We start from the raw sequence: 14,108 nt of genomic DNA, 5'->3' as shown, positions 1-14,108 counted from the left end.
TCATGGGGGGGTGGGCATCCACAAATCCTGCAGTGAAGAACAAAGCAAACATGGCAGCTAGACGAACTACAAAATAGGACAGAGGTTTAGGTTATACAACTTCCCACAGCATTTGACGATCGGGATGGATCTGAGAAATGTCAGAATATCAGCCTCTTTTCCGAGACCGTGAGACTTGGTATATCCAGTCTATCCTCTATCTAGAAGCCAGACTGTTCAAAAATGGAATAAATTTTTAAACTAGTCGCAATAGTATTAATATTTTTCATGCAAGAAACCTATTTCTTTGTTAATACTTTCAGTCCTAAAATGAAACTTTCAGTATCAGAACTATGCACCACAATGCACTGCTAAATTGTTTCATTATTTTTAAGTTTTTCCTTACTCATTTAAATTTAGCTCTTAGATTCTTTAAAATGTCTACATTTTCACTTTAAAAAGTCTGGTTATTGATTTGCTTCTGACTCATAGTGACTTCAGGATAGAGCAGAAACTACTTATCAGGGTTTCTGAGATAGTAAACAGCAATAGAAGCCAACTGGCTTGTTTGTTTGGAGTGGGTGGGGTGTGTGTGTGTGTGTGTGTGTGTGTGTGTGTGTGTGTGTGTGTGTATAACCATTTGGCACAAACTGCCATATTTTAGTTAACAGCCCAGCCCTTGACTCAATGTGTCCCTTTGACATTTCTACTTAGAATTGACGAAAATTAATCCTGGAATAACTCAAGCTGAACAAAGTGGAAATATTGTTTTTTCCGCTGAAATCCCCTTTGTTTTTTGAGGTACAAAGGGGATTTCAGGTTAATTAGAGAAACAAATCCAGTGACACTCATACATGTGTAAGAAAAAGCTTTATATCAACATTTAATTATATATCAAGAAAACATCCTAGCCAAGTCCAACTCAAGTTCATAAGTACAACACTAGCCCATAATTCCCTCTTTAGACTCACACAACCACATGCAATGATGCAGAAGGCAGAAACATCACAGGCTGGTGCTTACAAAGTCATGTGGATCCTAGGTCGATGGAAAATATCTCAGGGCTCCACCAGTTCTCTGGTTCAGCAAGAACAAAGGTGAAGGGGGGGCAGGGAGTTCCCTGGACCCTCCTTATGAGAAGGCCATGCCAACAGGAGGCACCTTCAGACTGTGACCTGATTGGCAGGATGAATACTATCCCTATATCATCAAGTTGACATGAAATTATATAACTGCCATGCCTGTAATACCTAATTCTAGTCACTTGTAAAGGTCTAGATTCTAAGTTTGATATACACATTAAAAACCTGTCAAAATTAACCATTTTATTAACTCTTTATAGTATTAAAACAAGTATATTCACAAGCACACACGTTATAAAATCAACACTGAGTTCTGTAAAAAAGAATGGAAGGGGGAATGGAGCAATTCCTTTCCCTTCTGCGCTGAAACCTGGTTGTAGAAACGGCTTATACATGAAGAATTTCATCTCATTTACTCAGCTTTCTGCAAAACAATTCTCACTGTAAAAATAGTATGCTAATTGAAAGAGCCCTTGAGGGGCCATTTCTCTCCTGAATCTAGATTATACAAAGGCCAAGCATTGTTACAGTAAAATACCATCTTTTTTATAGTTTTGTAAGCATAGGAAGACCTGCCAGACAGAATACGTCCTAGTAGGCTTTTTCCTTCTGGGACAGACAGTTTGGAGCTCATTATAAGCAATCAACTCTATAGATTTTAGAATACCATCTAGACAGAATACATCCTAGTGGACTTTCCTCCAAGACAGGCAGTTTGGTGCTCATTATAAGCAATCAACTCTATAGATTACAGAAGACCATCTAGACAGACTATGCCCCAGTGGGCTTTCCTCCAGAACAGACAGTTTGGAGTCTATTACAAGCAACCAATGTTCAGATAAGTGATCTCTCAGACAGGTACAGACAATGTGGAGCCCATGAAAGCAACCAAATTTATGGATTACACATTAGAGATCTCAGCCATATCTACAGATGCGGATGAGAGCCCTGTGAGCCATGACTTCTCGGGGGCTTAGGATACCGGGTACACTCACCAGAGGAAACCAGAAATTGAGAGGTTCAAACCCAGAAGGGAAGACGAAGGAAGAAGTCGAGCAGCAGCCTGGGAGCTCTCCAAGGAGAAAGATCTTCTTCAGCTCTGGAGGTCTCTGCTGTATCCGCTTATGGCCCTCCTGGTTCAGGCCAGCCACAGGCCCCCTGACAAGGATGGGTTTCTCAGCTTATGAGAAGGCTCCGTGGGGTCCCCAGAGGTGCAGTCATCACCGGTATGTTGCTATGAATAAGGATCCGGGATTTCCTGTCACGGTTTCAGCCAAAGACAGAAACCAGGTTGATCCAGAAAACTCTTGAGTTTATTTCTGCAAGCACAAACAGAAGGAAGCAATGGCGTTTGCTAAACTCCAGACTAGTTATGTACCCCAAATTATGCGACACAACAAACAGGTTTTTCAGGAATCAGCATGAGGGGACAATGATCTATGCCTGTATTTCCTCAGGGGCATCAGACCACCATCTCCTGAGGTCCATTGCTTATCTAAACGAGGGTGTTTCTGAAGCCTTATACGCCACTGTTTATCTTAACAGTGTTGCTACCACCTTCCTGAATTAGAACATCTCTAGTAATTAAACTTAAAGGGAATTTATACTGCAAGGGAGGGGACTGTTACACTTTGGAATTCCAAAACCTAACTCTCAACTTGTGTTATGTTTCTAATATGTTCATCAAAACGGGCTAGCTCTTTGACCCATTCTATTAGCATCCTCAAACTGTGGCCTGATCAATAAATTGAGCTCTACTCCTATACTTTCATCCAGATAGAAGTTGATATAAAATCTATCACCTTGGGCTCAAAAAAATAAATAAAATAAGATAAAGCCTCTATCTAGCCTGACTCCCCCAAAGAGCTACAAAGGATGAGGATGAAACGGGTTATCACTGTGCCCCATTGTAAAATGAAACGCGTCACTGGACTGGGAGCCTGAGGACCACAATTGCTGCAAACATCACGATCGATCCACAAAACCTAGTCCTTTATGTTTGACCTTGGTGAGTACTGACTGACCTGTTAAAAGCTGGTGAGTGATTGTTTAAGGTCTAACAATAGGTCTCTACTCACCTGGAGAACGTAAGAGTGAAGAAAGTCAAAGATACATGGAAAAAAACTAGACCAAAGAACGAATTGACTATGCAAGCCACAGCCTCGACAACCATGAGACCAGAACTAGATGGTACTCAGCTAACTACTCCTGCCATTTGCTCTGATGAGATCACAGTGGAAGCTATAGGATAGAGGATAAGAAAAATGTGGAACAAACCTCAAAATATTAAGAAAGACCAGAACTACGCATCTAATAGAGACTCGGAAAAGCCCTTAGACCTGCGGTTCTCAACCTGTGGGTCGCGACCCCTTTGGAGGTCAATCGACCCTTTCGCAGGAGTCTCCTAAGACCATCATAAAACACATATTTCCGATGGCCTTAGGAACCATGACACCACTCTTCTATCTGTCTCCAGGAAAGCCCACCCACATGCAGATCCACCCACCTACAAGTACCTGGCATGAAGATGATTACCCATGCTACACCATGCTTCAAGACAAAAGTTCATTTTATTTGTCATTAGGAATAAATATTTTACAATATATAATTATATATTGTTTTGTGATTAATCACTGTGCTTTAATTATGTTCAATCTGTAACAATGAAAATGCATCCCGTGTATCAGATATTTACACTATGATTCCCAACAGTAGCAAAATTACAGTTATGAAGTAGCAATGAAAATAATTTTATGGTTGAGGGTCACCACCACATGAAGAGCTGTTTTAAAGGGTCACGGCATTAGGAAGGTTGAGAACTACTGCCTTAGACACTCTACAAGGCTGATACCAAATGGGCACCGTGGCTCAACTTGAAACCAAACCATAGCCAGGCCTTTAAGGTAAACAGTAACACCATGTTAGTATGTACTTCTAAGAACAGTGAACCATAAAAGCTCCAACAGACAACACGTGCTCAGGGATAAATCTCGGAAGGCAGGAATGAATGGGAAAGAAGGAAGAATGGAAACTGGAAAATCAGGTAGGAAGTAGCAAGTGTGCTGTAACATTGTGGGAATTGCAGTTGATGTCATGACTTACAGTGGGTGTGAATGATTGAATGAAAAACTCATTTTCTCTGTAAACTTTCACCTAAATCACAGTAAAATTTTTCTTTTTTAAAAAAGGATAATGAAATATTATTAATAAATCACCATAAATATGATCATTTAAGTGAGATGGACAGAATCATGAAAAATTACAAACTACTAAAATGCTGCCAAGATGACATAGAAAACCTGGATAGCTGTATACCAAATTCAGAAAGTGGTACCTGTTGTTAAGTTCAATAGAGTGAGTGCTGACCCATAGCACCCCTATGCACAGCAGGACGAACTCCTACCCTGCCCTGCGTCAGCCTCACAATTGTTCCTATGCTTGAGCTTACTGTTGCAGCCACTGTGTCCATCTGTCTGTTTGCGGGCCTTCCTCTCTCTCGCTGTCCCTGAACTTTACCAACACGATGTCCTTCTCCAGAGACTGGTCTCGCCTCTGAACGTGTCTAAAGTACGTAAGACAAGCCCTCTCCATCCTTGCCTCTAAGGAGCATTCTGGCTGTACTTCTTCCAAGACAGATGTGTTTATTCTTTTGACTTCTTGAACTACTGTTGCCACAAACATTGACTATAGATCCAAGCAAGACGAAACCCTCGACAACTTCAATCTTTTGTCCTTTATCTTGATGTTACCTATCAGTCCAGTTGTGTGGATTTGGGTCTTTACATTGAATTGTAATCCATACTGAAGGCTGTAATCCTTTGCTGTTCATCAGCAAGTGCTTCAAGTCCTCCTCTTTTAGCAAGCGAAGTTTCGTCATCTGCATATCTCAGGATATTAAGAAGCCTCCCTTCAAGGTAATACAATATTCTTCTTCTATAGTCCAGTCTCTCTGATTATTCTCTCCGCACAGATTGAATAAGTACAGTGAGGATACAACACTGCCACGCGCCTTTCTTGATTTTAAGCCACACGGCATTCCTTTGTTGTGTTTATAGAGATTAATCATTTTAATCTACTGTGATCATCTATCCAGTGCTCTGTCTGATCGCCTCTGCCGGGTTACCCCATCCCTGAATTATAGTCAGAGGGGAATCGCCAGAAGCTCATTCCCTGTAGAGATCCTGCAAGTGGATTTGGGGCTCCCACTGTCGCCCATAGCCTTCCGCACACCAGACTGTCATGATTTAAGCTTTGATACCAGTCCCTCCCTCGGTTTTGGATGATATCGTTTATAATCTTTGGAGCATGGGGGTTGTGTGCTTCTTCCATGTGGACTTAGGTGACGTCTCACTTAGATGGCTACTTGTTTGAAAACAAGCCTTTAAGACCCCAGACACTATTTCTGATAGCCGGACACCGTCTAATTTCTTCAACACATTTTGCTACAGCACCTGTATCATCTGTGTTTCCTTCATGACGGCCAGTATTGAGCAGGGCCCTGCCATAAGAACTAATTGTTCATAGATTGGGGTTGGGACTAAGTGCAAACTTCATTTAACATGATCAGTTTTCTCTTCTACTGACCAAGGTGTCTTTTCTGAGACCAGCTATACACACATCACTAATCGTCATCAAATAATTCTTTACACAAATTTGAAATCTTGGCTTTTGTCTTTTTAGATTTCCAAGCAGTAAAACTTTGACAGAAAAGATTGAATACTTTCTTCAGTGTTTCAGTCTGAAGTCTCTCCACATATGGGATACCACAGTTTTTCTAAGGCTTACTACTGTATTAAATTCCATGCAGTAAGGTTAGTTCCAGCAGCCAAGCCACTTCATGAGACAAGGAGAGAAGGGAGAGCATGACTATTCATTGCACAGTAGTCTTGGAAACCCCTAGGAGCAGTTCTACCCTGTGCTATAAGCTCACTGTGAGTAAGAATCGACTCAGTGGCCATGAGTTTGATTATTTATTTATTTGAAGTACCCAGGAAGGCCGACTGGAGTCCATGTCCATCAAACTCTGTCCACTAGCAGATTTTTAAATTTACAAACAATATAAAATATATTGACAATATAAAATATATTGAAACAGAAGAAGCGCAAAGTAAGGGGAGTCTCAGCCAAACACTGAGGGACAGCGCAGCATCTCAGTGCTTGAATCCTGAGCACTTCAGACGACTGTGGTTACCGTGTGAGCCCTAAATCCACGTCAGTGCAGCCCTCACTGGGTTCTTGCTGACCGTGGACCGGCACTGTGCAAAGCTTTGCCCTCAGACAGAGCATTTTGAAAGTCAGTTGCTGAGGCGTCCTGGGAGCTGTCTTTGTCTTGTTTGTGTCCTATGTAAACCCTCGTGGTGAGGTCATGGGCAGTTCCAAACCTCCGCTGCCCCAAGGTAGAAAGATGAGGCTCTACTCCCTAACGATTTAGTCTTGGAAAGCCGCAGGGCAGTAACACCCTGTCCTGCAGGGTGGCCGTTAGTCAGACTGGACTCGATGGCAGTGAGCACTTTTGTGTGGTGTCCTATTTAAGACTTTATAAATGGGTCTGAGTAAATGACACTTGACTTTGGAATCTCTTTGTCCCCTAAAAGGAGCGCTAGTGGTTTGTTTGTCCAAAGAGTGTCGGGCTGCTAACTATAAGGTTCACGGTTCAAAACCACCAGCCGCTCCACAGGATCGAGAGATTATCAGTTCTTATAAAGTCTTACAGGCTCAGAACCCCTTACATAGAGTTGCTATGAGTCAGAAGTAACTCCACGGTAGTGGAGTTTTTTGGGGTTTTGTTTTCCTAAAACACTACTGCACAGGGTATCAAAAACTTTTGGGAAATGATAGGGGTAATTTTTGCACAGCACAGTGAATGTAGTTAATGTCAATGAACTCTGTACTTCAAATAGCAAGCTTTATGTGACATATATATATATATATATATATATATTTTTTTTTACCCCAGTAAAAAATATTCTTTTCAAAAAGTACCGAAAATCCCAATGAGTTTGGAAAACAATGCATGGATCCTTCCTCTTCTCCCATAGTCACCCTCCTCCTGGGACAGTAAGCTCTCCGAAATGGCCCCAAGTCCTGCTTGAATTGTGTTGCTTGCTTATTTTTCAAAATTGTTGGCCCAAAGAGCCTTCTTCCCCAAAGGACTATTTATCAACCTTGACAAGATATCGGTGTGCCATGCTTCTACCAAATTTAACAAAAGACAGGTGTCTGAGTCATTAGAAGGCCTTTCTCTCTCCTTAAGACAGCAGTTTAGACAGCTGACTACTTACAGATTCATTTTATAGAGTCATTACATGATTTTGGTTGTATGGACCAATGGGCAGTAGGTAGAAGACAGGTAAGAGCCTTGTTTATTTATTATGACTGAAAGTGTACAGAGTAAGTTGGATTTCTCTTAAACAAATCATACCAATTTTTCATTCGTGACATTAATTTCAATGCCACAATGTAATAGCACTCCCCCTACTTCCTCCCTGGGTTATATGCCTCTTCTGATCCCTTCCTGAATTCTCTTATCTCAACTTTACCTCCAGACAGATGTTGCCCTTTTGATCTCATATAGTTGGTTCTTCTAGAGAATGTGTTGCCTCCATGGTATTGTGTTTCACCCGATAGACCCATGATTTGACTGAAAGCTGAGCCACGGTGTGAGTGTGGTTCCAGGGTTGAAGAGTACCTTAGGACCATACTCCTGAGAAAGCTTAGCCATGGTGTGAGTGTGGTTCCAGGGCTGAAGAGTTCCTTAGCACCATACTCCTGAGAGTGCTACCAGTCTCTATCGGATCACTAAACCGGGGGGAGGGGGGAGCTTATCATTTTGAGTTTGGGTCAAAATTTTTTATTATCACTCTATCTTCAGAACCTTCTATGGTGACTTTTAAAGAATGCTCAGCAGTAGTAGCTGAACACCATCTAGTCCTTCTGGTCTCAAAGTCAAGTAGACTGAGATCTGAGTCTTTTGAACTAATTGTCTATGCATATTTGACCCATTTTCTTCCCTCTTCTGTTCTACAGAAAGGGGGGAGGACCAATGATAATTGCACCTTAGATGACTACTCACAAGTTCTTAAGACCTCAGTCAACAGCCCTGGTTTTAGGGCATCTACTTTGTGGTGGTGTGGGTGTAGAAAGACAGACCACAGGTAGCAGATTATACCGGCAAGCTCAGTGTTATAGGAAAAAACCAATGAGGGTGGCAGAAGGAGGATTGGAGGCGCTAGTTCATCCAAAAGGAAGAATATTGAAACAGAGCTCTGTAGGTGAGAAGAAGAGACCACTCAAATTCCCCACAGAAAGCATGATGTTCTGGGGTCATGGTCAGATCATAAAAGACATCTTTGGGGTCCAAGAAGGGAAGCCACCCAGAGAAGGCTGCCACAAAGGTATGTTTCTTTTGCACCCAGATCCAATTCCCTGTGCAGACCAGCCATGCTCAAGGGACCCACCCAGCCTTCCAACTGGCCCCCAGCTTCGGAACCATACCTGCCTCGGCGAATCCCCCAGCACGGCGTTCCCCACTGTGCTACCTTCTTCCCTGCCCAGAACTGACTCTCCGCAAGGCCTGCTGGTGCCAGCCACCACCACCATGCCAGAGCCAGCAACAGAGCCTTCCATCCAGGCAAGGAGTGCTGGGACCTCCCAAGGGCCCGGCAGAGAGCAGGAGATGCCTTCAACAGTTAGAGACACCCTTGATATTCAGCACGCTGCATGGGCCCCTGGCACCAGCCAAGAACCCTGTGCCCAGCATCTGGGGGATCTAACCTCAGTCCTCGAAGCCAGTGGTCAGGGGGAACCCCTGCCAAATTTGGTGTCTGAGCCCAGCCCTCCAAGCCTAGCCACCTCCCAGCTCTCCAGTCCCCCACTAGGGCCTGCCGCTCCTGCCCAGCTCCCTGCGACCTTGGAATCTGATGGGGAAGGGCCGCCCCCCAGGGTGGGCTTTGTGGACAACACTATAAGGAGCCTGGACGAGAAGCTGCGCACCCTGCTCTACCAGGAACATATCCCCACATCTTCTGCCTCAGCGGGGACCCCGGTGGAGCTAGGAGACAGAGACTTCATGCTGGATACTCCCCCCTCCGCACCTGCTGACATGCTCCCCGGGCCTGCTCTGCTGCCCCAGCCATTGGTGAGTAGCAGTGTGCACCCGGCTGCGGGGTGGGGAAGTGGAAGAGCCTGAGGAGCTAAGAAATCCCCACTGCCCAGCCCCAGGGTCCCATTGCTACCCCTACTGGGCCTGGTTGCTCACAAGAACTTGCAGCAAATGCCAGTTGTAGGGCAGGCCATCTAAAGATATGGACCAGGATGGGGTGGAGGCCAGCCTTTAGAGGCTAAGGGAAGAAACGGATGTATAATTTCACTTCGGAAGATATTAACAAGTGAGACCCATGCTTTTTTCGTTTCCCATTGCTTCCCGAAGCTGGAAAAGTCGGAAATGGCACCAGGGCAAGTGAGTGTGCTGGAGCAGGAGCAGACTTCTCCAGGAACAGGTAATGAAATTGAGATCCATGGGTTTGTCCGGGCAGGTTCACAGGGGAGCCAGCAACCCTTAACGCTGTTTCCCAAGTACCGCCTGTCATGTACAGACACTACCTTTTGGAAATGTGGCAGAAGTCATTATGAGTCTAATTAAAACCCACTGAGTTCTACAATAAAGCAAATGCTCACACTTAGAAGGGAGAGAGAATCTTGTGTCCAGTGAATAAATAAGAACCTTTACTGGGCAGTTAGGGCTTTGTTGAGAGCTGTGTTTTGGCCTCCCTGCACTTCCTGATGAAGGAATGTTTTAAATATTCCCATTGCCTGCTTTTCCTTAGCAAGGCTTCAAAATCCCAGGGTTCTGATATATGTTGGATAGAGTGGGGCTTAGGCTTCTAGCAACTAGATTGTAGGTCCCCAAATTTGTTTGTCCTACTGCCACCTTTACAGAAAATATATATATATTTATTAGTCAATGCCTCCCTGATAATTAAAAACTTTGGTACTATAACCCGTAATCCAGGATAAAGTGTAGGTTGCTTTAGCCGTCTCTCTGGGTCATTCCAGTGTCCCACCAGGGGGAGGTATTGCCCATTTGGGGAACCGCTGAGCTAGATGAAGCTGCAGGGAGCTGGGGCCATCTGCAAGGATCCTGGACGCAGGATTTCAATTGCTGTCGCCCCAAGGGGGGATATTTTGAGTGTCTGCGGAAACTTTTTGCATCGGTTCACATTCCATGATCTGCATATCCCATGTCTCCAGCCCACGGGAGCTCATCTGACATTCTGAAGTGTGGTGTGCCTTCTCAGTCTGGAATTTTGAGGGGGGATTGATTGGTGAGCTGGAAATCAGCACCAACCTAAGGGAGACTGTGGCAGGAATCTTGGTGGGAATTGGAGATCCCCATGCTTGGGCTGTTTACAGAGCAAAGACTGATCTCCTGGCTGCTGCCTCCTCCTCCAGAAGCCACATTCTGAGAGGGTCTGGGGGATGGACTCAAAGCCAATCAGTGCTTGAGGACCAGAGACTGCAGTGTTTAGCCTAAGGACTTGAGGGCCTGGAGGAACGACCCGAAATGCCTCACAAGAGGACAGAGAGGAGGAATCATCTCTGGGGTCATACTTGAGCCTGCACTTCCTGTCCCATTCTGATCTCTCACACACGAGGAAAATGAACTTCATTCCCACCAGCACACCACTCAGCGGGCAGGCCGAGTGCAGGAGTGCTGAAGAGACTGATTCTAGTTCAAAATGGGTGAACTTCTGGCAGGCCGAGCTGTCTGGAAATAAGAGTGCAGTAAGAAGAGGCAAGCGTTGCCTGCAAGTGTGAGATACATAACAGGGATTTGGACTGAATCTCACCGAGAATCTGGTTTGAGGTTGAGGTGCTCACAGTAGAGTTATGAACAAGAGACTTGCCTCCAGCAGGGCCTTCAGCAGACCCTCCCGGCATCACAGGCAGCCCCATCGAAGGCATAGGCCGGCTCCTCCTCACGGTGCCCCTTCCTTCCCCCAGGCACCGTGGTCACCAATCTCTGCCTTGTGAGGGTCTCAGCTAGTCCAGAGCTCCCCCGGGCCCACCCCCCCCCCCGCCACCAACTCTTTCTGATTGGTGTTCACGCTGCATAGGACATTGGGTCAAAGCCAAGCCCTTTACCATTGAGTCGATTTGCCCGCTAGGACAGAGTGGGACTGCTCTCACAGCGTTCCCTAGGCTGCGAATCTTTAAGGAGCAGACGCTCACACCTTTCTTGAGTGGAGTGGCTAACCTTGTGGTTAGCAGCTGATCACGGTAAGCACGGCAGACCTTAGGGAAGTGAATTAAAAATACCAGTCATGCTCCCACTCTGGGAGTGCCTGGCTGGTGCAAGTGGTCTGTGCACTCAGCTGCTCGCCCAAAGGTTGGTGGTTTGAGATTACCTCGAGGTAGCTTGGCGGAAAGCCCGGGTGATCGACTTCTTAAAACTCAGCCCTTGAAGCCCCTCTGGAATACATGTCGTCTCTGACACACATGGGGTCACTAGTTTATCCCCACTCTCGAGATCAAAAAACAGAGGCCACCACCTACAGTCTACGAAGTAACCCTGCTCTAAATGCCCCGGGACTAAGGCATTGCAGGAAACCTTCATGTCCATAGCCGCCGTGGTGCCGGCAGCCCCTGGCCGGCAGCCCAGCATGCTGGTATCCCATTCCGGCCTTTTCTGCCCTTACTCCCCTGTCCCCCTGAGTAATGTTCTTGGTCTTCATGCACAGAGCTATCCCTCAGCAGCACCCAGGGTCCTGGCAAATGGGCAGTGCTGGACCTGACCTCTGCGCCCACCCCGCTCCAGGTAAGCCTAAGGCATGTTCTCGGGAGAAACCTCCAAAGGAACCGCTGAGACTTGCCTTCTACTGCTCACCTTCGACCTTTTCCTTCCAGCTTTCTCTCAAGGAGACCAGAGCCCCCACACATTTGGAGTCCACAGACTGGCCCAACAAGACCCCTGAGGAGACCTCGGTGGAGCCCACACCACATGCCACGGGGACACTAGCCACGGAGGTTGAGGCTGGCCAACCTCGGACACATGGCTCCTTAGACTCAGGCTCCCCATGGAAGTGCCCGGGGCAGCAGAGCGGCAGCTCACCAGCCAAAACCGTGGGCCGTTTCTCAGTGGTCAGCATGCAAGACGAGTGGACCATGGCCTCGCCTCACAGCCTGCGCTACTCAGCCCCACCTGACGTCTACCTAGACATGCTGCCGACCAGTCCCGAAGTGAAGCTGGCGGTGCGGCGCGTGCAGACGGCCTCCTCTATTGAGATTGGTACCGCTGAGCCTGTCTCCAGCGACTCTGGGGACGAGAGCCCGCAGAAGAGGCCCCCAGTACAGAAGCAAGCCTCCCTACCCAGCAGCCACAGCGTGGCTAGTGATTTCGTCAAGAAGGCTACTGCCTTCCTCCATCGATCCTCAAGGACGGGCTCACTGGGCGCAGACACACCGAGCCGGCCCGGCATCAAGGTCCCTACCATCAGTGTCACCTCCTTTCACTCCCAGTCATCCTACATCAGCAGCGACAATGACTCCGAGTTCGAGGATGCTGACATAAAGAAGGAGCTGCAGAATCTGCGTGAGAAGTACGTGGATAGGCAGCACGTGTGTCCGTGCAGCTGGGGCTGCGTCGTATGAGGGAGGCACGGTGGGCAGAGCTAGGTAAAACCCAGGGCAGGTCTTGACAGCAGGGGAAGGACCCAGGCTGACTTGGTAATCCCTCTGAGGCTGACTGGAAGTTCCCTCTCTGCTGGGTGGTCCCTCATCTCCTCACTACGCCTTCCTGCTGGACCCAGTTCTTTCTGTCCCCACCCTCTGCTGTAACACTAACGAGTGTTACTTCCACATGTTGCTTCCTTGCCCTCATACTTTCACTCGGCACCTATTTATCCCAACCTCACTGTGGTCCGGGGTTCGAAAAGGATAGACACACCTGAACTTTCCTTAGAGGCCAGAGGCAGGTGCTGAGATAGGATGGATCCTGAGTTGCCCAGTGAGAGAACAGCCAAGCATCTTTCAGGATAGAGGGGTTTTAACCTGGATGTCCTTTGGGCTCAAAAGCGGCAACAAATCAAAGATAGGGTTCCTAGCTCCTCCTTCCTAGCAGGTGGCTGCTAGGAGTGAGACATCCTTGGCTCCTCTCACTTGGTCGTTGCCACGGAGTTGGAGCGAAATCATGGTGACCTCCAGCACCATGGGACCGGACTGTTGTGACCCACAGAGTTTCCATTGGCTGATCTTTGGCAGTAGGTCACCAGGCCTTTCCTCCTGTTTCATCTCAGTTCTGTAAGCTCTGCTGAAATCTCTTTAGCACCCTAACATGAAAGCCTCCACTGACAGTCAGGTGGTGGTGGCTACAGATGAGGTGGATTGGATGGATGATACTCAACCCCCCTGCATGGAAGGTGGTACTTCCGGCACTGAGCCACTACGTCCCTATTCTCTCTGCCCACAACCCCTCTGTTATGAATAGCTAAGTGTACCCCCTCATCCTCGAGCTACACAAAAACCAAGAGGCGGAGGAATGGGGAGTAACAAGCTGTAGATACCAGAGTATACAAGAAGAATGCATGACCATTGTCTCAGAGATGCTCAGAAGGGCCTGGTGTGGTGAGGATCAGTGCCAATGGGCACGACTTGGAAACTCCCATGGCTGAGGCAAGGGCTTCGCCAATACTCTGAGCACCAGCTTCCCCACTCCTGCCGTGGGCTTCCCGTGGGCTCGGCTCACTCGGCTCAGCTGGTATAGTGCGAGCAGGGACGCAGTCCGAGAGTAGGTCTGAACGCTGGGGCGTGGCTGTGCTGACTACCATATGGACAAAGGATGCAGAAGAGTCAGGACGTGAAAAAACTCATAGCAGACGCCTTATACGCAGGTGGGGTGGATGGTCTGCCCAGCCCGGAAGCCTTGGTGAAATGGAAGCACAGGAGTGGGAAAAAGTCACTCCAAGAGGCACCTGAAACGAAGACACAGTGATCCCTGTAGGTAGGAACAAGAGGAAACGAGGCCAGCCTAAGTAAGCTCGGGCTTTTTCC

The 14,108-nt window shown here is 47.0% G+C and overlaps 1 protein-coding gene across 1 annotated transcript in view; it reads left to right on the top strand.

The window, feature by feature from the left end:
• WNK2 (WNK lysine deficient protein kinase 2) overlaps window positions 1–14,108 on the top strand; it is a 187,288-nt gene that overhangs the window by 142,348 nt on the left and 30,832 nt on the right. Inside the window, 4 exon segments of the mRNA XM_075550857.1 lie at window positions 8,477–9,198; window positions 9,490–9,559; window positions 11,801–11,877; window positions 11,967–12,658. Coding sequence (XP_075406972.1) covers window positions 8,477–9,198; window positions 9,490–9,559; window positions 11,801–11,877; window positions 11,967–12,658 — 1,561 coding nt within the window.

Source organism: Tenrec ecaudatus, chromosome 5 (genome assembly GCF_050624435.1).
Source record: "Tenrec ecaudatus isolate mTenEca1 chromosome 5, mTenEca1.hap1, whole genome shotgun sequence".
NCBI classification, from domain to species: Eukaryota; Metazoa; Chordata; class Mammalia; order Afrosoricida; family Tenrecidae; genus Tenrec; species Tenrec ecaudatus.
This window is presented reverse-complemented; position numbering and strand designations above follow the sequence as displayed.